The following is a 25,346-nucleotide window of genomic DNA, read 5'->3' as shown; positions in this document are numbered from 1 at the left end:
AAGTTCAGAGAAGCAAAGCGGAAAACAAGAGGAAAAGATAACTCATACTGCATTAAGTCAAAACAAAAAAAAAATCACAAGATTTCACCATTATCAATGCCAAAATGTGGCAAAGAGGTAACACCAAGTGAAAAACAATATGACCATCACCTTTCACAATTTCTTTATCCACCTCAGATGGATCAGACAGGTCTTTCAAGTAGTTCTTGTAACTTATTTGTCCCTTCCATATTTTCGCCTCTTTGGCTTTTTTCAGCTTCAGTTCGAGAGGACATCTTGTCACGATACCTGTCAAACAAGGAGAAATGGTGTCAGACATTCTTTTTATGTTTGTTGCGAACCGAGCATAGGTGTTCCGCAAAGCGGTCCCCAAGCCTCCGTTTGGTTTCTCCGCTGCAGTGGAGGGCACATCTGGAACAGCAGATGCAGTATACCACATTAGCAGATGTGCAGGTGAACATCTGTTTGATGTGGAAGGTCTTCTTGGGGCCTAGTTTGCGGGTGACGGGGAGGTACAGAGGCAGGTGTAGCACTTCCTGCAGTTGAGGGGAAAGATGCCGGGTGTGATGGGGCTGGAGGGGAGCGTGGAGTGGACAACAGAGTCACAGACAGTGTGGTTCCTCTGGAAAACAGATAAAGGTTTCCTTCCCCACTAAACAGCTGCTCCTCCCAGCTGCGAGCAATTTCCACTCCCCCTCCCGTTCCTTAGATGACATGTCCATCCTGGGCCTCCTGCAGAGCAACAGCGATTCCACCCGTAGGTTGCAGGAACAGCAACTCATATTCCGGTTGGGAACGCTGCAGCCCAATGGTATCAATGTGGATTTCACAAACTTCAAAATCTCCCCTCCCCCTACTGCATCCCAAAACCAGCCCAGCTTGTCCCCACGTCCCTTACCGGTCCTTCCTCCCACATATCCCCTCCTCCCACCTCAACCCCCCTCTCCTACCTACCAGCCTCATCCCACCTCCTTGACCTGTCCATCCTTCCTGGACTGACCTATCCCCTCCCTGACTCCCCACCTACACTCACATTTACTGGCTCCACCCCCACCTCTTTGACTTGTCCATGTCCTCTCCACCTATCTTCTCCTTTATCCATCTTCTATCCACCTCCCCCTCTCCCTATTTATTTCAGACCCCCTTCCCCTCCCCCATTTCTGATGAAGGGTCTAGGCCCGAAACGTCAGCTTTCCTGCTCCTCTGATGCTGCTTGGCCTGCTGTGTTCATCCAACTCTACACCTTGTTATCTCAGATTCTCCAGCATCTGCAGCTCCTGCTATCTCCGAAATGGATTTAAATTTAATTGGTTTTTAGTCTCTAAGTGCCTGGTTTAAATTAATTGGCTGGTATTGAATCTGGCTGCTTTAATAACAAAATAAGGCTACTACCTGGGATACAGGCCATACAGGCTTTTGATACAAATGTTTCAATTACAGGAACTCTCTGCGATTGTTGCTGCTCGCAGACATGCTCTTCTTTAAAATCACCAAGCCTAGATAAATAACATCGTCTTCTAAAGGGACCACGCAGTCTTTCTCCACTCTCCCACAGCCCTCCCGCCATCATTTTACGAACAAATTCTAATATCCTGCCTTCCAGTCTATAAGTACTCTACCCGACTCTGCAACAGATTTAATTCCCACACTTGCTGAAGTTACTATTAAAGTCTGGCATTTTCAACATCTGCCTTCCCTCGTGGCATGGTGACCCACAGTGTAAATCACCATCAGTCGTCCCAAATGAGACAGCAGCCCTAAGGGGTCTCTTGAACCCTCCCCCTTTTCCAATGAAGGGTCTAGGCCCGAAACGGCAGCCTTTGTGCTGCTAAGATTCTGCTTGGCCTGCCGTGTTCATCCAGCTCCACACTTTGTTATCCCATGATGATTTTATTCTTTTAAAAAAACTTTTATCCTTCCTGTGCTACAACCAACAGAAACAAAAAGAATACTTTAAAAGGGATTAAACCAAAGTTTGATATAATTGAAACCTAATTTCAGCCACGAGTTGTGCCAGCCCTTCAGGAGCCTTTTGAATAATTTATCGCACCTAAACAGTCCTTATAAAGGGTCTAGGCCCGAAACGTCAGCTTTTGCGCTCCTGAGATGCTGCTTGGCCTGCTGTGTCCATCCAGCTCCACACTTTGTTATCTTGGATTCTCCAGCATCTGCAGTTCCCACTATCTCTAATGTTTTCTGGTTGTGTTCGTGACCAAGACTACCACTAGGTGAAGCACCATGTCTCCATGTGCAAAATCACATCAGCATGTGTGAAGTTGCTACAGGCAAGGCTCTTGTCTCTCACTTACATCAGTGCAGCATTTAGATTGAAAATTTGGCACACTATGCAAATATTGCATTAAAATTTTTTATCTTATTATAAAGCACTTTGAGTAAGACTTTGCGAACAACAAAGCTTATTGCATCAGTAAATTATTTTCACAGTCTCTGAACCTCCTCTCTTTAGACAATATTTTACAACAACAGACTATTATTATAAGGATTTCCTTGCTTGTACTTTATTTTCAATACTTGATTTGCTGTTTTACATTTCAATGGCACTCAGATTTCTATAGCCATCCAGCAGCAAGTAAGGTATAATTAACTCGTTAGAGTTAGGTAATACTTTTCTTCAACTTCCAGTGCAGAATTAGGCCTATTAAGTTTGCTGTGCCATTTCATCATATAGAATCATAGATCATAGAATCCCTACAGTGTGGAAAAAGGCCCTTTGGCCCAACAAGTCCACACCGACCTTTGAAGCGTCCTACCCAGACCCATCCCTTATAGCCCACCTAATCTCACACCCCTGAACACTACAGGCAATTTACCATAGCTGATCCACCTAACCTGCACATCTCTGAACTGTGGGAGGAAACCAGAGAACCTGGAGGAAACCCACGCAAACAATCCCCCGAGGGTGGAATCAAACCCGAGTTCCTGGTGCTGTGAGGCAGCAGTGCTAACCACTAAGCCACCGTGTTTCTCAACCCCATTCTGTTATCTTCTTTTCATCCCCTTTCTAATCAAGAACCTATCTATAAAAACCAAAAAGAACTGTGGATGCAGGACATCAGAAACAAAAGCAGAGGTTGCTGGGAAAGCTCTGGCAGCAGCCGTGAAGAGAAATTCGAGTTAGCATTTTGGGCTGAGTGACCATTCATCAGAACTTCCTCAGATGCTCTGGGGAAGGTTCACTCGACCCAAAACGTTAACTCTGATTTCTCTCCACAGATGCTGCAAGAACTTATCGTCGTCTTAAAGATGTCCAATTACTTGGCTTCTACATGCTTCTGCGGCAATGAGTTCCATAGATTCACGACCCTCTGGCCAAAGAAATTCCTCCTCAGCTTCAGCAGATGCCAATTAACGGTGGGTCTGTGGGCTTTGCTGTGAGAAAGTGGATGAGTCACGTAGGACCGATCCAGCATCAATCATTCTCACACTTTCAACTTGGTTCAGATTTAAAACAAAGCCACAAGAGCTATTTAGGTGCATCACAACATTCCACAGTAACCCCTTTTTGAAAGGAACACCAGTTTCCGCCAATCCCTCATTCCTGATGCCTGAGATTCAACCCCTGAGAATTAAGTTGGGAGGGTACAACAAACCAGCCAACCATTGTGTTTGATTGAGATTGCCATAAAAGGAGCGCAGGTGACTCCAGTAAGAAAAGAGGGAGCATTGCTGGGGAGTAGGGGTGAATCACAAACAAGCTAAGGAAGTCGACATTCAGAACCATCTTACCGCTGCCCCTGGGCAGAGCGACTCCGGACAGTGCCTCCAGCACAGAGCTTTTTCCAGAGCTCTGATCACCAATCACTGCAATGGCCGGGAGAGAGAGGTCCTGGTCCACGCCCAATGCTCTCAGTGAGTCAATGAGATCAATACAAGGTCGAACCTTCTCTTCATAGTGATTGTACAGTGCTGCATCCATGGCCTGAGAAAACAAAAGCCAAGTTGACAATACAGTAACAGGTTTTGAATAATAGCTGAGCACAGAGTAATATTGTGGACAAATGATCCAAGAATTCAAATCCCATTATTACAACTAGGAGGACAATTTATTTCATAAATCTATAATTTAAACAGCCTAGTGCTTGTCATAGAACAATAAAATAACCAGCTTGAAATAAAAATCCACCTGGTTCATGACGGCCCTTTAAGAACGGAAATCCAGCTCACTTACCCAGCCTGGATTATTGATGACTCCAGCTCCACAGCAATGTGGTTGACTCTTGCCCCTGAAATGGCCTGGCAAACCACTCATTGGCCATGAAGTCAGCTCACCATCACCTTCTCAGGGCAATAACAAATCTGCCTTCGCCAGTGATGCCCACATCCCATTCATAAATGTTTTGAAAATACTTCTGTGACATTGTTCTAAGGTAGTGATGGGGCTTGGACATATGGTAGAGCTTTTAACTTTCGAGGATTGATCTAGAGGTGGTTTAATTTGCTTGGGTGGTTGGGAGTAGAATGTATTGTAATAAACTCCAAATATTATGTTCCTACACCAGATATATTGCAGTAGTTTAAGAAGGCAGCTCACCGTCACATTCTCAAGGGCAAATGGGGATGGACAATAAGTGTCAAACCAGCCAACTAAGCTGGCATCCCATGAATAATTTCTCTAATTTCTCTGTATTGTGAAAATAATAAGACAACAGTTTGCAGTCGCAGTCCATTGTTGGTTTGGAGTTTGGGAGGTGGCTTTGTGGGGTTGGATCAGGGCATATGCAACACAAAGAGAAAAGCTCCAACTTGATGCTGTTGTTTTGTTACAAGAGTAGATTGCTTTTCCCATGCTGCAAGAAGGAACTCAGGAAGTGAGGGGTGATTTTCATGTCCAGGTACGGGTAAGTTGGGGTCAGGTAGGTGTTAGGAATGATGTGAAACCAGAAGCTGGTTCCAACTCACAACCTTCAGGTTTAACAAGGTGAATGTGAGTAAGCTACTCATTGGCACTGGTGCAATCACTGGTATGGCTGGGTGGAAACTAACAGCATTTAACATTATGTTATGGAGAAATAAGGGAACTTTAAAAATGTTTTTAACTTCAGTTTGCATTAACTTCCAGGAAGATTATCTCTGCAGTAGCCCTTAGCTTTAATAGCCGCTTTAATAGCCGTGCTCAGCTGAGCAGATCTCAGAAGAGGATAGTGTTTCTCTGAACCCCAACCTGAGACTCGCGGGTTAGTCAAATAAACATGCAATTAACTACATAAGTGGACCCACCAAAAAGGTATCAGGATCAGTGTTTGCGTACACCTGTGTTGGTGCACCTTCCGACCCCTTGTTAATCGTCCTCAGCAACAGTTCCTGCTCACCACGTGGAGGACCTAGAAATCAAAAATATATAGGAGTTGTTTGTCATTAAGTAGCAATCTTTACATTTGCAATAATTAATTTATTTTTTAGCTTAATAATCGGTGAGAAACAGTCACCAGAAATATTTGTAATTGTGTCACCAACTAGCTGAAAGTTCCCTGTCTTTTCTTAAAGTTATTCATGGGATGCCAGCTTCGTTGGCTGTTTGACATTTATTGCCCATCCCCATTTGCCCTTGAGAAAGTGACAGTGAGCTGCCTTCTTAAACTACTGCAATATATTCGGTGTAGGAACACGCAGCATCATTAGGGAGGGAGGTCCTGAATTTTCACCCCAGCAACGATGAAGGGACAGCAAAATATTTCCAAGTCAGGATGGTGAGCGGCTTGTCAGGAGAACTTGCAAGCAGTAATATTCCCAAGAATCTGCTGCCCTTATCCTCATACTTGAAAGTGGTCTTGTATTTGGAAGATGCTGTCTGAGGGGACTTCGTGAATTTCTACAGTGCATCTTATGGATAATACACACTGCTTCTCGTGACCATTGGTGGTGGAGGGTGTGAGTGATTGTGGATGTGATGTCTGGATGGTGTCAAACTTCATGAGTGATGTTGAGCTGCACCCATTCAGGCAAGTGGGGAGTATCCCATCATACTTCTGACTTGTGCCTTGCAGTTCGTGGTCAAGTTTTGGAGATTCACTGCAATATTTCTAGCTTCTGACCTGCTTTTGTAGCAACTGTACTTATATGCCTAATCCAGTTTAGTTTCTGGTCAACGGTAACCCCCAGGATGCTAATAGTAAGGAAATTCAGTGATGCTAACACCATGGAAAGTCAGCTGGGTGATACTTAGATTCTCTCTAGTTGGATATGGTCGTAGCAACTATGTCCTTTAGGACTCCACCTGTACAATCAGTTGTGGTGCTATGAAACCACTTTTGGTGGTAGACATTGAAGTCCTCCATCCAGGGTACAGAATGCAATTTGTCACCCTCAGTGCTTCCTCCAAGTGATATTCAACATGGAGGACCACTGATTCATCAATAGAGGGGAAAAAGAGTACATGGCATCAGGTCAAAGATGGGCAAGAAACCATGAGACTCCATCAGGTCTGTAGTCAACAGTGGAGACCCTCATGACAGTAAACCACTGTACGGCCATTGTTGCTGGGTCTGTTCTGCTGGTGGCACAGGACATAGCCAGTGACTGTGATAGCGTTGTTTGGCACATTGCCTATGAGGTACAATTCTGAGAATATGACTACATCAGGCTTTTGTTTGACTAGTCTGAGAGACATTTTTAACAGTTTGAAACAGCTGTGTGTTGCTTGACCATTTCAGAGGACAGCTAAGTGTGAGCCACATTGCAATGAGTGTGGAGCGAGTTTTGAGAAGATTTGTAGCTCAGGTTGAGGTTCCAGATGTGAGTTTGCTCACTGAGCTGGAAGGTTAGTTTTCAGATGTTTCGTCACCATTCTAGGTAACATCATCAGTGAGCCTCCGACGAACAAACACATTGACTTGGAGCCAATCTACCATCCCCTGAGAAAAAGAACAGGAAATGACATCACCAACCCAAGGAAACCTAACCAGATAAATAGAAAGCGGGACATAACACCAGCGCTTCGTCGGAGGCTCACTGATGATGTTACCTAGAATGGTGACGAAACGTCTGAAAACTAACCTTCCAGCTCAGCGAGCAAACTCACATCCAGAATGAGTGTGGAATTCCATATAGCCCAGATCGGGCAAAGCCAGCCAATTTCCTTCCTTAAGGGTTATTAACAAACCAGATGGAACTTTATGGCAATAAACAATGGTTTAATAGTCACCATTACAGCCTTAATTAGATATTTCAAATTCAGCTTGTATAATTAACTGGAGCAGGATTCAAACTGGAATCCCAGAGAAATATGTGGGTTTCTAGATTATTAGTCCACAAACAATACCAGTATATGATCACCTCCATCTATCCCCAAATAAGGATAATTCTGGGGTCCATTTAACTCCAGGAAAGCCTCTACACATATTGGCTGGGCTATTTGTTAGTTTAGTTCCCACCTCCTTCTGGAGTCTTGAGCTCTTTTCTGTTCCAAGGGTTAATAAAAAGAGCTGACGCAGTGCATAAGGATGGATCGGTGTGGTAGTGGTAGATGAACACCAAGGAGGCTGAAGAAATGCATCAACAGTGAAGGATGGCGGCTGCTGCTGCAATTCAAGTGCCCCATAGGAGGAGATGTGGTGGTTTGATGGTCAATGCAGCAGAAGGGGAACGAGCGATTGCACTATAAGCTGTTGGGGAAATCGGCAACTGTACTCATTTCTCCTGGCCTGGTTGGGTTTTAAACTGCTTCCTGAACTAAAGGAGGTGGGGCAGGCCATTCAAAACAAGGAGAAATTTCTCCACACGGAGTGGTGAGCCTGTTGTATTCGCTGCCACAGAAGGGAGTTGAAGACAAAACATTGAATTCAAGGAGTTAGATCTGAGGAGATTGAAGGATAAAGGGGGAAAGAAGGAAGAGGGGACTGAGTCGGATGATCAGCCATGACCATATTGAAAGGCAGAGCAGACTCAAAGGGTTGAATGGCTTGATCCTGCTCTTTTTTTTCATGTTTGTGTGTCCAAAATTAGGAAGTAATACCTCCCCTCATGGCCGAGGGTTGGAGGACTGCGCTATATCTCTCTTTAGACCCACTACTCTGCTGGCCAGAACATTAACTAAAATGACTCACTCAGTTACCAATATGGCCAATTAGATATCTGTATTAAGTTTAAAATAAATAATTCAAACCAGATCCCTTACAAATTGTTTACTAGCTCTTAATTCCAGATTTCTTGACTGTACTTGATTTGAAGCCACAGGATAGAAATGTCAACTACTAGGGAACATAGGTTCAAGGTAAGAGGGGGGAAAAAAGTTCAAAGGAGATGTGAGAAGCAAGTTTAATTTAAGAAAACAGTGGTAAGTGTCTGGAATACGTTGCCAGAGGGCGTGGCAGAGGCAACATTTAAGATGCATCTTGATGGATACATAAAAGGGCAGGGAATAGAGGGATGTGGGCCACATAGTAGTAAAAAGCTTTTAGCTCAGAAAGGCATAAAGTGTTGGCGCAGACTTGGTGGGCCAAAGGGCCTGTTCATGTGCCGTACTGTTCTTTGTATCCCCAAGAGCATAAATCAGGACGATGGTGTAGTCAGCCGAGTACTACTCCCACAACACCAATGTCCCTATAAATCCTTCGAAAACACCTTCCAAACACAAGATCTCCATAGAGACAAATAAAAAAAATTGCAGCTGCTGGAATCCAAGGTGGACAAACAGGAGGCTGAAGAAGGGTAATACTCGAACCATTGACATCTCCTTTTCTCCAGATGCTGCCTGGCTTGCTGTGTTCTTCCAGCCTCCTGTTTGTCTTCGCAAGATCTCCATCCCTTTTTATCAGCACCTGGCTTCATTTTCTGCTGTTTCTGAAAAATATTGCTGCCATCTATTTTACTCTAACCGGTGAGACCTGGCAAACAATATTAAAATATCCTCTTGCTCCCTCAGGGGAGTTTTCCCTTGTCCTTCTGACACTTCCGTCCTGGTAAACACCACCTCATTGAAACAGCAGATTATCGTAACCTGCAGGTGGAAATTCCTGGCCCAGGGGCACCTTTTGTTAGAGGTGGAATTCCTAGGAAGACATAATGATCCTAATAGTAAAGTCAGGGTGAGCTGAGGGTTTTGAGGAGGAGACGAAGCCACCCCTGCAAAGCCAGAAGTAAAATCCCAGGGTCTCACACTTGCATTTCAAGCTGAGGCCACAAATATTGTTGATCTTCAGGTTCCTAAACTGCACACTGAGTGTAATCTGAAACTGGAAACAATTCGGTTTAAGATTATGTTCTGGGTTAATTCCCAGTTTACTCGGAGGAGACTGCTTCAGCAATGACTGCCCAGTTTCAACCCATCATGATTTTAGCAATAACTCCCAGCAAAAAAAAGTATTAACACATTCCCAGCAATAATGCCAACACCACTCTAACACCCCATTGCCATTCATCCCCATTGGAATAAGCACACAGTCCTACATCAAACAGTTAATTACAAGTATTGCCCTATGTATTTGAAATATCATATATAATGCTGTATAACATATATTTGTCTGGTTTTAAGTAGTTTAAAGCCACCTCGAAGCTCCAGTAACAGACAGGGCAGTACGGCTACAAGCTTTTTTTTAAAAATCAAACACTTCCAATCCCCTCAGAGATAATATGAACTGCGATGCTGGAGAGTCTGAGATAACAAGGTGTGGAGCTGGATGAACACAGCAGGCCAAGCAGCAGCAGAGGAGCAGGAAAGCTGACGTTTCAGGTCTAGACCCTACTTCAGAAAAAGGCAAATGAAGATTCACTCTGGCATTCAGCAAAGAAGTGAATTAGCCGGAGCGTCAGAAACAGGGGAGATTTCTAAAAGGAGAACGCAATTCTACCTGATTATTAAAACCTAATTTCTACTCCCTGCTCGTGTTGTACTCACAGGTCTCAGGCAAAAGAAAATGGATCGCTTTGTTCTTTTTTCCGGCGGTGTTACGGAGAATCTGCAGTCATCGCAATAGGGAGAGAATTCCTAAGGGTTGCTGAGTTAGTTTTCAGGCTCTGATGCTCCACCCGGAAACCTTGAGATTATCAAAAATTAGAAACAGCCAGACGTAGGTCTTCCAGAGGAACGGTTAAAAATTACAGCAGAAATTCGATCAGTTTACCTCTGGTAAGCACAATGACAGGTCGGACCACAAACCATGCACTGAGTTACATGTTGGTCTTTCTGTCAGTTTCACTTCCCTTTACCAGGAATCACATGACTTGGTGCAGTTTCGTTTCTCTCTCATGTTTTGATTTCCTGGACAAAGCTGGCGTCACCTATCCCCCGGGCAGCACTGGATTCAGGATTTGTGACATGATCCCTCAGTGGTGCCTGGGTCTAAAATCTGTAACCGCTCCCCCCCCCCCCCTTACCGAATGTGTGGGTCAAGCCCCAATACATGGGCTACAGCTGTTCAAGAAGGGAGCTCGCTACCACCTTTTCCAGGGCCAACATCTGTTTGATTTAGGACTGTGTGCTTATTCCAATGGGGATGTCCAGGGGCAACAGATGTTGGCCCAGGAGGGAATAGGAGACTATCCACAATAGGCTAAAGACCCGCCAACCAAATCATTTTTACACAAATATGGAGTTAATATTAAAGCAGTACATAGCAACGGATAGATGAAGGAAATCCATGTAGTTACAAATTCTGGAGACAGTGGGAACTGCCAATGCTGGAGAATCTGAGATAACAAGGTGTGGAGCTGGATGAACACAGCAGGCCAAGCAGCAACAGAGGAGCAGGAAAGCTGACGTTTTGGATCTGGACTCTTCTTCTGTCAGCTTTCCTGCTCCTCTGATGCCGCTTGGCCTGCTGTGTTCATCCAGCTCCACACCTTATTTTAGTTACAAATTTTAACCTTTTTCAAACCATGTGTCACCTCAGCAGACTGATTTAAGGTGGTAGGTAAAATATTGACTACATTTTGTTTTTATTTACTCATGGGATCTGAGTATCATTTTGGCCAGCATTTGCTTCCTATCCTTAACTGCCCTAGAGAAGGCGGTGGTGAACTGCAGCAGTCCTTGTGTCTCAGAGGGGCACTTGGCAGGTGGTGTTGTTCCGAGCATCTGGTGCCCTTAACCTGGATGGTGGAGAATATTGGTTTGGATGCTAATGCTGAAGGATATGCCTAACTGTGTAGGGACGGGAACCCTCAAAATATTTAAGAAATATTTAGGTGAATACTCAAAATCCATAGCATACAAAGGGTCAAGTGCTGGAAAATGGCAAGTTGGATGTTTAACTGCTGGCACAGACATGTGGGCTGAAGGGCCTCCCTCTATGCTGTAAAAACTCAACTTTATAAGTGTTAGGGATAGTTAGTTGGAAATGTTAGTTCAAATTCAGCACTATCAATCATAAAATGTGGAATTATAAGCAAATGTGACTATTGGCTGCCACTCCCATGAATCGGATTTGTTAATATCTATCTGGTTCACGAATGCCCTGCAGGGGTTGGGGATGGGATTCTGCCATCCTGCCCCGGTTTGCTCCACGCATGACTCCTGGCCCAAGATGTACGTGCACAGACACAATGTACAAGATTCACCACCACTTCTGACAGCACCTTCCAAATGTGTCAGATCTACCCGCTGGAAGGAACTGTGGGAATGCTGCAGATTTCTCTTGGAGTCACACACCATCCTGGTACTTTGTTGTTTGGGGGTTCAGAAACCTGCAACTCCCAACAGTCCCATGTGGACTGCAACAATTTGGGAAAATGGCTCATCCCCACCTCCTAAAGGTAATAGGCAATGAATGCAGGCAAGCTCACATCATTTGGAAGAATGAAGGAATAAGATTGGCAAAGACCAGAAGGATCAAAGTGAGCCTGATTGGATTGAAATCTCAAAGAGCCACTACAAACCTGACAGGGTGAATGTTTTCCCCATTTGCTGTTAATCAGAGTTGATTTTTTTTTAATGATGAAGTTAGTTTCGTCTTCATCTGATGGTGCAAAATGAGAAATGAGACGCACATCGTAGGCCTTTCATAATTTTCAATTCCAGCAAAGTCAGATTGAGAGAGAGAGATGTAACAGATAACTGATTCAATATCCTTCAGTGTTAAATGAGCAGTCCCAAGTGACAGGCACCCCAAAATTTAAGGGGCGGTGATGGCCTGGTGGTATTATTGCTGGTCTGTTAATCCAGAGACCCAGATTATGTTCTGGGGACCCAGGTTTGAATTCCACTACAGCAAATGATGGAATTTGTATTCAATAAAAATCTGGAATTAACAGTCTAAATGATGACATTGAACCCATTGCCGATTGTTGGGAAAAACCCATATGGTACACACTGATATCCTTTAGGGATGGAAACTGCTCCCCTTACCTGGTCTGGCCTACATGTGGCTCCAGACCAAAGCAATATGGTTGACTCTTAGATAATAAAATGTGAGGCTGGATGAACACAGCAGGCCAAGCAGCATCTCAGGAGCACAAAAGCTGATGTTTCGGGCCTAGACCCTTCATCAGAGAGGGGGATGGGGGGAGGGTTCTGGAATAAATAGGGAGAGAGGGGGAGGCGGACCGAAGATGGAGAGAAAAGAAGATAGGTGGAGAGAGTATAGGTGGGGAGGTAGGGAGGGGATAGGTCAGTCCAGGGAAGACGGACAGGTCAAGGAGGTGGGATGAGGTTAGTAGGTAGATGGAGGTGCGGCTTGGGGTGGGAGGAAGGGATGGGTGAGAGGAAGAACAGGTTAGGGAGGCAGGTTGGACTGGTTTTGGGATGCAGTGGGTGGAGGGGAAGAGCTGGGCTGGTTGTGTGGTGCAGTGGGGGGAGGGGACGAACTGGGCTGGTTTAGGGATGCGGTGGAGGAAGGGGAGATTTTGAAACTGGTGAAGTCCACATTGATACCATTAGGTTGCAGTGTTCCCAGGCGGAATATGGTTGACTCTTGACTGCCCTCTGAGCAATTAGGGAAGGGCTGGCCTAGCTAGCAATGCCCTCATCCCATGAGTGAATGAAGCCTCAGTGTGCTTGCCCATTAAAGGGGAGGGGATGAATTGTTCAAGAAATGTTGGGTTCTAGTGTGTGTAGAACCAAAGGTCTGCTGCACAGTTCTGTGCGTATCAGCACAGGAAATATACCAGCATCGCATCCTCGGCAATAGGTTTGAAAAGTTATATCACTCCTATAAAGGATAGAGAAAAATGAACTGTCTGTCATTTACAAAATGTGGAACTGACTGTTTATAAAATCATGACAGGTATATTTAAGGTGAATATCAAGGGTCTTTTCCCTGGGGTGGGGGGAGTTCAAAACTGGGGGCACATCTTTAACATGAGAGGAGGAAGATTTAAAACGAACCTGAGGAACAATGTTTTTTACACAGTGGGTTGCTCACGTGCAGAATGAACTGCCGGAGGAAACTTCAATTTCCCAGGCAATTCCTTCAGAGTGCGCAACAATGGGGATTCCGCAAGATCCCCTGTGCAAATCCCATCAATACTGGAATAATGATGTCCAGAGAACATTCAGATTCATGTCCTTCCCAGATACTGTATCAACAATCTTCCTTCCCAAGGACCATTCTATACTGGAACAAGCTGCCAAAAGAAATAGTCAGAGCACCATCACTTGAAATCTGGAACTATCGTTAAATTGCTTTCACTTATAAGCTTCCAGTACGAGATTACCTGCTGAGTATGTTGTGTCTTTTTTTTATTACTGGCTGCATAAATATCAGTGAAATGTGGATTTTGGTCAGTGATGCTGGAAAATCTAAAACTTGTGGAAACCTTTCCGAATATATTTCTGATGCCACAAAGTTTGTCTGTTTTCCTGAATATAAGGATATCAGGTAATTACAGACACAACACAGAGTACAAAAACTGAAGCTGCTGGTAAAGCTCATCAGAGATAATGGGAACTGCAGATGCTGGAGAATCTGAGACAACAAAGTGTGGGGCTGGATGAAAACAGCAGGCCAAACAGCAACAGAGGAGCAGGAAAGCTGACGTTTTGGGCCTAGACCCTTCATCAGAAAAGGGGGATGGGGAGAGGGTTCTGAAATAAATAGGGAGAGGGGGGAGGCGGATCAAAGGTGGATAGAGGAGAAGATAGGTGGAGAGGAGACAGACAAGTTAAAGGGATGGGGATGGAGCAGTAGAGATGAGTGTAGGTGGGGAGGTAGCAAGGTGGATAGGTCAGTCATTGTAAAGCTCAGCAGGTCTGGCAGCATCTGTGAAGAAAAATCAGAGGTAACGTTTCGGGTCCAGAGACCCTTCCTCACAACACAGAGTACATGACTGAATATATAGCTGTGTGCTATACTGTAGTTTATTTGTGTCAAAACAGTGACAGATTTCTGATAAACCAAGGCCCTATCTGGAGGTAAAAGATTCCCCAAATCATTTTGAAGACAACAGTGTATTCTCCCGGTGTCTGGACGTTTGTCCAACAACTAATGAAGAGACTAAAGGAGAAGCCAATTGAATGGCATGGTGTGCATTCACTCCAATGCAAGTTCCACCTTTGAAAGGTGATACCTTCGAATTTAAAAAATATGCTTTGTCACCCTGTTGAGGCAGCCCCAATGTAATTATAGATACACTTACATAACAAACTCACTGATCACTTAAAAAAGCATCAGGGGAAGCGATTCAAACAGAGATGTGAAAGCTAATCAGTTTCAGGAAACATTTTCTTTATCACTAAAAGAACGTCCTGTAAGAAACAAATTGCTCATTACTCATTTCCTGAAGAGTACCAACAGTAGAGGTAGTTTTAAAACTCCACAGACCCCATTTCAACTGGGCCCATAATGACATGATATAAAGATTATTAAATCAGTTATAGAGCAACCAAATTGCACAGGTTGTCCAGCATAATGTAGGCACACAGGCAAGGAGCTGGGTGGTGAGAAGAACAGAGGATGGAGGGGGTGAGGGGAGTGGAGGAAAGAGGCATGGAGGGGAACATGGGACAGTGCAATGCGGGGAATGGAGTACCAGGTAGCAAAGGGAGTGAAGGTTGGAAGACTGAAGAGTGCAGTGATTGCGGAGGTGGAGGAGAGAGGACAGGGCAGTGAAGGGAGCAGAGGGAGCAACAAGGGACGCACAAGTTTTCAGTTCTGGTGAAATGCCGGCACTCAGGGATGATGGCAATGACATTGACTTCCTATTCAAGTGGGTTGGCAGGAGATACCGCTCTTCCAGTCCTTCTCACAAAGCTGCTTGTGGTAACTGCCACTTTGTCTATGTTATACTTCAATAAACTCACCATTTGCTGTAAAAGATGTCCTGATGCTATGGTAGTGCAAGTGCTTCTTTTTCCTTCACTTACATGTCAAAATGTGTTTACCTGTACGTGAGCCCTTAGTTATTTGTGAGTAACTGCAGTAATCTTTTAATAAAGTAGAAATATACTCAAAGCAGTTTGTCGATGGGTGGAGAAATGTCAGGTAGACTTCATAATCTCTGTTAGCTTCGTGTTTTGCAGCCCAGGCTCGTCAGACACTCTGTTGAGAGTATACACGTGTATGATTCTTCATTTCATTACATTCTGTCCATCATTTGCTCTACTGGTTTACACACAATGCAATCATTTACATCTGGAAATATTTTGATGTGTCTATCGCGTCTTTTTTTATTTGTTCTCTGTATGTTTTGAAAAGTAATGTTCTCCCTTCTGAATGTTATAAATTTAGAAGGCATAACTCACAGGCAAAGCTGAAGCCCATTAGCAGTGGTACAAAAACAAAAGTTGCTGGAAGAGCTCAGCAGGTCTGAGGAAGGGTCACCGGACCCAAAACATTTATTAATATTTTCTCTTCACAGATGCTGCCAGGCCAGCTGAGCTTTTCCAGCAACTTCTGTTTTTGTTCCTGATTTACAGCATCTGCCCGTTTTTTTGGTTTTTATTTAGCATTAGTACAAACCTGATTCAGGGATAGAAAGCAGGGTAGAACAGTAACTTGTCTTTCGGATGAAATGTGAAAGCATGGCTTTCTGAAGTAGATAAAAAAGATAGCACCACTTGGAAGAAGAAGAACAGGGCCATTATCCCCAAGATCCTGACAATTGCCCAACCCTCAGTGAACATCATAAAAAATAAATTATCTAGTCATTATCACATATTTGACAGCATTCACATTAATGAGAATGTTTGCAGCCTACAGATGTCAGTCAGGTGATCTGAGAGAAGGAACTTATCTGAGGGAGATGTCCAATCATCAGGTCTGGCAGCATGTGTGAAGGAGAAAACAGAGTTAATGTTTTGGGTCTGGTGGCCCTTCACCAGGAAGCATCACTGGACCCGAAACGTTAACTCTGTTTCCTCCTTCACAGATGCTGCCAGATCTGCTGAGCTTTTCCAGCAACTTTGTTTTTGTTCCTAATTTACAGCATACGCAGTTCTTTTGGTTTTGTTTTAGATATACAATCATGTCCCCCAGCGGTTTGTATTACGGTCATTGCTCTTTCTATAGATATTGATGAGTTGAGGTGAGTATAAGGACGAACATTTAAGTTTGAAGCTGGCACAAAATTCACAAATATAAACAGAGAGGAGAATAGGAACAAAATTCAGGAGGACCTTAACAGGCCAGTTGAATAAGTAGATACATGACAGATAAAACTGAGTTCAGTGAAGGTCAATAATTAATAACAACATTGATAAAGCATGTTTATGGTGTGAAGGAGCTGTACAGCATGGAAACCCATGCTTTAGTCAACACATCCATGCTGACCAGACACCCTAAGTCAATCTAGCCCTATTTGCCCACATTTGGCTCATATCCCTCTAAATCCTTTCGATTCATGTACCCATCCTTTTAAATGTTGTCATTGTACCAGCCACCACCATATCCTCTGGCAGCTCATTTCATACACGCACCACCTTCTGTGTGAAAAAAGTTGCTCTTTAGGTCCCTTTTAAATCTTTCCCCTAACACCTTATACCTATGCCCTCCAGTAGTGGACTTCCCCACCCTGGGGAAAAGACGTTGGCTATTCACCCTATCTATGCCCCTCATGATTTTATAAACCACCCCTCAGGCTCCAATGCCCCAGGAAAACTAGCCCCAGTCTATTCAGAGATAACAAGGTGTAGGGTTGGATGAAAACAGCAGGCCAAGCAGTATCAGAGGAGCAGGAAAGCTGACGTTTCGGGCCTAGACCCTTTTACCTTGATAGCGTTCGCTTTACTTCTGACCACATTGTGCATTGTGGGTTTCCTCATAAAAAACAGTCAGCAAGCACCGGAGGATGTGATCCACTTGATCAGGTGAATTCCACTCACCTCAAACTCCTTCAAAGGAATTTTCAGACTAAGTTGGGAACCTATTTATTGCGCTGTGACCATTAGTTGACCTTGATTGAGCGTATATATAGCTCACTATTACTGTTGACATGGTCTTCAGAATTGGGAGGAATGTATGAAAGACTGCTGAACAAATATCCCTTGTTTCACAATGTTGGCCAAAGCCCCACTGAGGGGTGATTTGCTCACAGAGTTTATCTTCAGCATGCCATCTAAGTCATGCCCACGATAGGAGTGGAAGATATGAGTCTCTCTGCAGGAAGTCAGCTCAGTATTTAGGACTAGGAACTTGGGAATCTGGCCAGAATCTATTGGAATCAGAAGCAGGATGACAGAGCAGAATGTTAGTCGCCCAGAGTGGCCAGGTGGAAAGGGTATATAAAATGAGATGTGATGCCATGGCCACCTCTCCTGGCACCTGATCACACAACAATTTTATGTGATGCCCTGGGGGAGACATTGAATGGTCCACCTAGCTTTAGGCCATTGGAAGCCCTTAGGTGGGCATGTTAGTAGCGGTCGGACACAAGGAAGAGTGATTTAGGCTTGAAACTAGCCAGGTTCCACTGTTAGTGCCATTAGAAACAGAGGGATGGGATGCCTACTTCTCAGGCCCCACTGTCTGTATTTCTTAACCCCCACCCCACCCCCCACCGACTCCCCTCCCTCCCCAAGTTTCCCAATTTCAGCAGCTGTCACCACCCCCCCAATGTTCATGACGTGACCCCGCAAGGTGACAGTCAATCGATTGGCCATTGTTTCTTGGAGGCAAAATTCCTCTGAAGGTGGGGTTGGGGGGACAACGTCTTACTCTGAGCCAGCTCATTGCTCATCTGGATGAAAAATGGCTTTTGGTAAGTTACCAGAGCAGTGATGAGCCCTCAAACCTCTGCCTGTGTCTCACTTGCTGAGGTGAGGGCTGGTGGTTTGGCAAAACATAAAATCCTGCCAAAGGTGTGTGGTTTCCACTGGACATCAACCCAGTACAAGGGGAAACATTGTCTAGTCTCCACTGAAGAGGAACTCAACTCCTTACCTTCCAACTCAAAGTTGAAACCAAAGTTTCTCTCCTCCAGATAGACTATGGGGAGAATAAACTCTTGCTTTGCCTTTTATCCTGCTTTGCATTAGTGATCAACAACACAACAAGGACACCTGCTACTGACCTGAAGAAAGTGTCTCTGAGGGATGTAGTGATCTCCCTAGCAAGGATACCAGCTCCAGCACTGTACAGTGGTACTGTAGCCAATTGTATCATTCCTGAATAGGAATTTCCCAACATGCAACTGCAGAACGATATTCAGGCTATCCAGCAGCCAATCACATTGAAGAAATTTCACAGACAGCCAACCAGGAATCAAAATAAAAACAACTTAAAAATCTCCCCTAAAGATCTTTTCAGTGCAAATGAAGGATTATGACGTACACATGAAATTAAGCTAAAATGTGTTGAAAAGACTTTGTAAAAACTAAATAATAAACACTTTATTGAATGTATATCATAACTAATCAGATGTGTAAACAGATAATGGAAAGGTGTAGGAGAAACAGTGTGGTGGTGATGGGAGATTTTAATTTTCCCAACATTGACCTGGATTCACTCTGTGTTAGGGGTCAAGATGGAGCAGAATTTGTAAGGTGTGTCCAGGAGGGTTTTCTAGAGCAGTTTGTATGTAGTCCAACTCGAGAAAGGGCCATACTGGACCCGGTGCTGGGGAATGAACCCGGCCAGGTGGTTGATATTACAGTAGGGGACTACTTTGGAAATAGCGACCACAAATCCATAAGTTTTACAATACTCATGGACAAGGATAGGAGTGGTCCTAAAGGAAGAGTACTAAACTGGGGGAAGGCCAACTATACCAAGATTCAGCAGGATCTGAGGAATGTAGATTGGGAGAAACTGTTTGAAGGTAAATCCACATTTGATATGTGGGAGGCTTTTAAGGAGAGGTTGATTCGCGTGCAGGAGAGACATGTTCCTGTGAAAATGAGGAATAGAAATGGCAAGATTACGGAGCCATGGATGACAGGTGAAATTGTGAGACGAGTCAAGACAAAAAAGGAAGCATACATGAGGTCTAGGCGACTGAAGACAGACGAAGCTTTGCAAGAATATCGGGAATGTAGAGCGAATCTGAAACGAGGGATTAAGAGGGCTAAGAGAGGACATGAGATATTGCTGGCAAACATGGTTAAGGAAAACCCCAAAGCCCTTTTATTCATATATAAAGAGCAAGAGGGTAACTAGAGAAAGGATTGGCCCACTTAAGGACAAAGAAGGACAATTATGCGCTGAGTCAGAGAAAATGGGTGACATTCTTAACGAGCACTTTGCATCGGTATTCACCAAGGAGAGGGACATGACAGATGTTGAGGTTAGGGATAGATGTTTATTTAGTCTAGGTCAAGTTGACATAAGGAAGGAGGAAGTGTTGGGTATCCTAAAAGACATTAAGGTGGACAAGTCCCCAGGTCTGGATGGGATCTATCCCAGGTTACTGAGGGAAGCGAGAGAGGAAATAGCCGGGGCCCTAACAGATATCTTTGCAGTGTCCTTAGACACGGGTGAGGTCCCCGAGGACTGGAGAATTGCTAATGTTGTCCCCTTGTTTAAAAAGGGCAGCAAGGATAATCCAGGTAATTATCAACCGGTGAGCCTCACATCAGTGGTAGGGAAGCTACTGGCGAAAATATTGAGGGATAGGATCTATTCCCATTTGGAAGAAAATGGGCTTATCAGTGGTAGGCAACCTGGTTTTGTACAGGGAAGGTCATGTCTTACCAACTTAATAGAATTCTTTGAGGACGTGACAAAGTTGATTGAAGAGGGAAAGGCTGTAGATGTCATATACTTGGACTTCAGTAAGGCGTTTGATAAGGTTCCCCATGACAGGCTGATGGAGAAAGTGAAGTCACATGGGGTCCAGGGTGTGCTAGCTAGATGGATAAAAAACTGGCTGGGCAACAGGAGACAGAGGGTAGTAGTAGAAGGGAGTTTCTCAAATTGGAGACCTGTAACCAGTGGTGCTCCACAGGGATCTGTGCTGGGTCCACTGTTGTTTGCGATATATGTAAATGATCTGGAGGAAGGTATAGGTGGTCTGATCAGCAAGTTTGCTGATGACACTAAGATTGGTGGAGTAGCTGATAGTGAAGGGGACTGTCAGAAATTACAGCAGAATATAGATAGATTGGAGAGTTGGGCAGATAAATGGCAGATGGAGTTCAATCCAGGCAAATGCGAGGTGATGCATTTTGGAAGATCAAATTCAAGGGCGAACTATACAGTAAATGGAAAAGTCCTAGGGAAAATTGATGAACAGAGAGATCTGGGTGTTCAGGTCCATTGTTCCCTGAAGATGACAACACAGGTCAATAGGGTGGTCAAGAAGGCATATGACATGCTTTCCTTCATTGGGCGGGGTATTGAGTACAAGAGTTGGCAGGTCATGTTGCAGTTGTATAGGACTTTGGTTCGGCCACATTTGGAGTACTGTGTACAGTTCTGGTCGCCACATTACCAAAAGGATGTGGATGCTTTGGAGAGGGTGCAGAGGAGGTTCACCAGGATGTTGCCTGGTATGGAGGGTGCTAGCTATGAAGAGAGGTTGAATAGATTAGGATTATTTTCATTAGAAAGATGGAGATTGAGGGGGGTCCTGATTGAGGTCTACAAAATCATGAGGAGTATCGACAGGGTGGATAGCAAATAGCTTTTTCCCAGAGTGGGGGACTCAATTACTAGGGGTCATGAGTTCAAAGTGAGAGGAGGAAAGTTTAAGGGAGATATGCGTGGAAAGTTCTTTACACAGAGGGTGGTGGGCGCCTGGAACGCATTGCCAGTGGAGGTGGTAGACGCAGACACGTTAGCGTCTTTTAAGATATATTTGGACAGGTACATGGATGGGCAGGGAGCAAATGGACACAGACCGTTAGAAAATAGATGACACGTTAGACAGAGGATCTCGATCGGCGCAGGCTTGGAGGGCCAAAGGGCCTGTTCCTGTGCTGTAGGTTTCTTTGTTTCTTTGTTTTGTTTGTAATCAGTTAAAAAATACACCACAAATGTAATTTTGTTTAGTTCTGTCATTCATCAAACGTGATCGAAGGATCTGTAATTTTTATAGGGAATATGGGAGAGGAAATTCCCGCTAATTTCAATGAAATGCCAAATCTAGTGAGCCCACAGTGCACCCACTGCGCAGGCACCTACAGAAGCTCGCAGTGATCTCAAAGCACACTCATCTGTGACCCAATTCCATCTAAAACACCCTCTGAATGCAAATACTCTCCCAGAAGAATGTTAATGATTGATCCAGTCAGCCTATCCTATCTTCGACAAATATTTTAATTTTTCACAGCGCATTTCGCAACATGTTCCATAATGCTTCATAACCAGCAATGAGCTTTTGAAATGTCTTCCCTATTGAATTGCATTTGGCAATTTGTAAATAACAAATTCCCAGCAAATGACAATACTGATTGAGGGAAAAGCAACATTCAGGATGTTAGGAGAGCCTTCCGGCTCTTCTTTGAATAGTACCGTAGGACCCTTTGGCCACCACTGAAATATTTGCCCAGTTAAGGCAGGAACAAAGCCCACTGCCCTACAATCGCATCAAACAGGCTTTGGTGAAATTACACTGATCACTCGTGAGTTATGAAGGACCCCCTATAAATACATTTGAGCAAAATACAAGAGCATTTCAAAGTCAGAGGCATGTCTATTTTGGTGGATCTAAGGTAATTTAGGTGACAGAAACTCAAAGTGCAAAATATTTCTTTCTTGAAAGGACACTATTAAGCCAAATGGAGTAAAGAAGGATGAGAGGTGACTTGATAGAGTGTACAAGATGATGAGAGGCATAGATAGAGTGGATGGTCAAAGATTTTTCTGGGGCTGAAGTGACGATTATGAGGGAGCATAATTTCAAGGTGATTGGAGGAAGGTACAGGGGAGATGTCAGAGGTAGATTCTTTACTCAGAGAGCGGTGGGCATGTGGAATGCGCTGCCAGCAGTGGGAGTGGAGCCAAATACTTTAGAGGCTTTTACGTGACTCTTGGGCAGGCACATGGAGGATAGTAACACGTAGGGTATGCAGGGTAGTTGGATCTTAGTAGGATGATAGGTCAGCACAACATCGTGAGCCGAAGGGCCTGTACTGTGCTGAACTGTGCTATGTTCTTAATGATATTTTTAATGTTACAACTGTAATTAACGAGCCAAGTTGTTTAACTGGCACCATTACTGGTACATTTTTAATATTTGACAAACCTCCTTGTCTACCGCGCATCTACTTGCATGTGGGAGGGCCAAAGATCTTAAGTCTGATCTGCTTGTTATAGAATCACTTACTCTCGTCTGACATATGCTGCTTCTGCTGTTTAGCTACACCATCTTGATGCACCATATGTACTTTTGCCTTGGAGACACCACTGCAGCTTTCAATGTGATGGTAAGAGTAGAGAGGGGGGGCTTCAATTTATCAGCTGATGCATAGATTAGTGTAGGCGATCAGCAGGCAGCTTCCTTGCCCATATATATCCGATCCCGTGAGGTTTGATGAGGTCTGGAGTGAATATCACAGACTTGTAGAATGGTTTGTTCCCAGCTGCGCTTCCACCATTCTGGTGTCTGGGACATTGTAAGGTGTGATTCCATCAGTACAGCTACATCAGGCTAATGCTCGACTAGTCTGTGGGGTAGCTGTCCTCCTTTCAGTATGATCCTCCAGACATTAGTAAGCAGGATTTCACACTGTTGGCAGGGCTGGCATTGCACCTGTTGTGTCCAGTGCCTGGGTCAGCGCCAAGTTGTCTCTCTGATTTAAAATGTGAGGCTGGATGAACACAGCAGGCCAAGCAGCATCTCAGGAGCACAAAAGCTGATGTTTCGGGCCTAGACCCTTCATCAGAGAGGGGGATGGGGAGAGGGAACTGGAATAAATAGGGAGAGAGGGGGAGGCGGACCGAAGATGGAGAGTAAAGAAGATAGGTGGAGAGAGTATAGGTGGGGAGGTAGGGAGGGGATAGGTCAGTCCAGGGAAAATGGACAGGTCAAGGAGGTGGGATGAGGTTAGTAGGTAGATGGGGGTGCAGCTTGGGGTGGGAGGAAGGGATGGGTGAGAGGAAGAACCGGTTAGGGAGGCAGAGACAGGTTGGACTGGTTTTGGGATGCAGTGGGTTGGGGGGAAGAGCTGGTCTGGTTGTGTGGTGCAGTGGGGGGAGGGGACGAACTGGGCTGGTTTAGGGATGCAGTAGGGGAAGGTGAGATTTTGAAACTGGTGAAGTCCACATTGATACCATTAGGCTGCAGGGTTCCCAGGCGGAATATGAGTTGCTGTTCCTGCAGCCTTCGGGTGGCATCATTGTGGCAGTGCAGGAGGCCCATGATGGACATGTCATCTAGAGAATGGGAGGGGGAGTGGAAATGGTTTGCGACTGGGAGGTGCAGTTGTTTGTTGCGAACTGAGCGGAGGTGTTCTGCAAAGCGGTCTCCAAGCATCCGCTTGGTTTCCCCAATGTAGAGGAAGCCACACCGGGTACAGTGGATGCAGTATACCACGTTGGCAGATGTGCAGGTGAACCTCTGCTTAATGTGGAATGTCATCTTGGGGCCTGGGATAGGGGTGAGGGAGGAGGTGTGGGGGCAAGTGTAGCATTTCCTGTGGTTGCAGGGGAAGGTGCCGGGTGTGGTGGGGTTGGACGGCAGTGTGGAGCGAACAAGGGAGTCACGGAGAGAGTGGTCTCTCCGGAAAGCAGGCAGGGGTGGGGATGGAAAAATGTCTTGGGTGGTGGGGTCGGATTGTAAATGGCGAAAGTGTCGGAGGATGATGCGTAGTATCCGAAGGTTGGTGGGGTGGCGTGTGAGAATGAGGGGGATCCTCTTAGGGCGGTTGTGGCAGGGGCGGGGTGTGAGGGATGTGTTGCGGAAAATACGGGAGACGCGGTCAAGGGCGTTCTCAATCACTGTAGGGGGAAAGTTGCGGTCCTTAAAGAACTTGGACATCTGGGATGTGCGGGAGTGGAATGTCTTATCGTGGGAGCAGATGCGGCGGAGGCGGAGGAATTGGGAATAGGGGATGGAATTTTTGCAGGAGGGTGGGTGGGAGGAGGTGTATTCTAGGTAGCTGTGGGAGTCGCTGGGCTTGAAATGGACATCAGTTGCAAGCTGGTTGCCTGAGATGGAGACTGAGAGGTCCAGGAAGGTGAGGGATGTGCTGGAGATGGCCCAGGTGAACTGAAGGTTGGGGTGGAAGGTGTTGGTGAAGTGGATGAACTGTTCGAGCTCCTCTGGGGAGCAAGAGGCGGCGCCGATACAGTCATCAATGTACCGGAGGAAGAGGTGGGGTTTGGGGCCTGTGTAGGTGCGGAAGGGGGACTGTTCCACGTAACCTACAAAGAGGCAGGCATAGCTGGGGCCCATGCGGGTGCCCATGGCCACCCCCTTAGTCTGTAGGAAGTGGGAGGAGTCAAAAGAGAAGTTGTTGAGGGTGAGGACGAGTTCAGCTAGGCGGATGAGAGTGTCAGTGGAGGGGGACTGGTCGGGCCTGCGGGACAGGAAGAAGCGGAGGGCCTTGAGGCCATCTGCATGCGGAATGCAGGTGTATAGGGACTGAACGTCCATGGTGAATATGAGGTGTTGGGGGCCAGGGAATTGGAAGTCCTGGAGGAGGTAGAGGGCGTGGGTGGTGTCACGGACATAGGTGGGGAGTTCCTGGACCAAAGGGGAGAAAATGGAGTCCAGATAGGTGGAGATGAGTTTGGTGGGGCAGGAGTAGGCTGAGACGATGGGTCGACCAGGGCAGGCAGGTTTGTGGATTTTGGGAAGGAGATAGAAGCGGGCCGTGCGGGGTTGGGGAACAATGAGGTTGGAGGCTGTGGGTGGGAGGTCCCCTGAGGTGATGAGGTCGTGAATGGTGTTGGAGATGATGGTTTGGTGCTCGGGTGTGGGGTCATGATCGAGGGGGCGGTAGGAGGTGGTGTCCGCCGTCTTACCCTCCATGCCTACTTCTTCAACCGGGAACCTAACCCTCCTTCCACTGACCCCTTCACCCGCTTCCAACACAAGTCCTCCTCCTGGACACCACCCCCAGGCCTCCTACCCTC

General features: G+C 45.4%; 2 protein-coding genes across 2 annotated transcripts in view; both read right to left on the bottom strand.

The window, feature by feature from the left end:
• Positions 1-10,209, bottom strand: part of LOC125456879 (interferon-induced GTP-binding protein Mx3-like) — a 48,135-nt gene extending 37,926 nt beyond the window's left edge. Inside the window, exons 1-4 of the mRNA XM_048540378.2 lie at positions 9,854-10,209; positions 5,239-5,342; positions 3,748-3,940; positions 151-288 (exon numbers count right to left, since the gene is read on the bottom strand). Of these exons, the coding sequence (XP_048396335.1) occupies positions 151-288; positions 3,748-3,937 (328 nt within the window). The 5' untranslated portion in view covers positions 3,938-3,940; positions 5,239-5,342; positions 9,854-10,209. The remainder of the gene's footprint in view (positions 1-150; positions 289-3,747; positions 3,941-5,238; positions 5,343-9,853) is intronic.
• LOC125457007 (transmembrane protease serine 2-like) overlaps positions 5,221-25,346 on the bottom strand; it is an 85,780-nt gene continuing 65,654 nt past the window's right edge. The window contains exons 12-14 of the mRNA XM_059649991.1: positions 9,854-9,914; positions 6,487-6,564; positions 5,221-5,342 (exon numbers count right to left, since the gene is read on the bottom strand). Of these exons, the coding sequence (XP_059505974.1) occupies positions 5,221-5,342; positions 6,487-6,564; positions 9,854-9,914 (261 nt within the window). The remainder of the gene's footprint in view (positions 5,343-6,486; positions 6,565-9,853; positions 9,915-25,346) is intronic.

This window comes from Stegostoma tigrinum, chromosome 12 (assembly GCF_030684315.1).
Source record: "Stegostoma tigrinum isolate sSteTig4 chromosome 12, sSteTig4.hap1, whole genome shotgun sequence".
Classification (NCBI taxonomy): Eukaryota; Metazoa; Chordata; class Chondrichthyes; order Orectolobiformes; family Stegostomatidae; genus Stegostoma; species Stegostoma tigrinum.
This window is presented reverse-complemented; position numbering and strand designations above follow the sequence as displayed.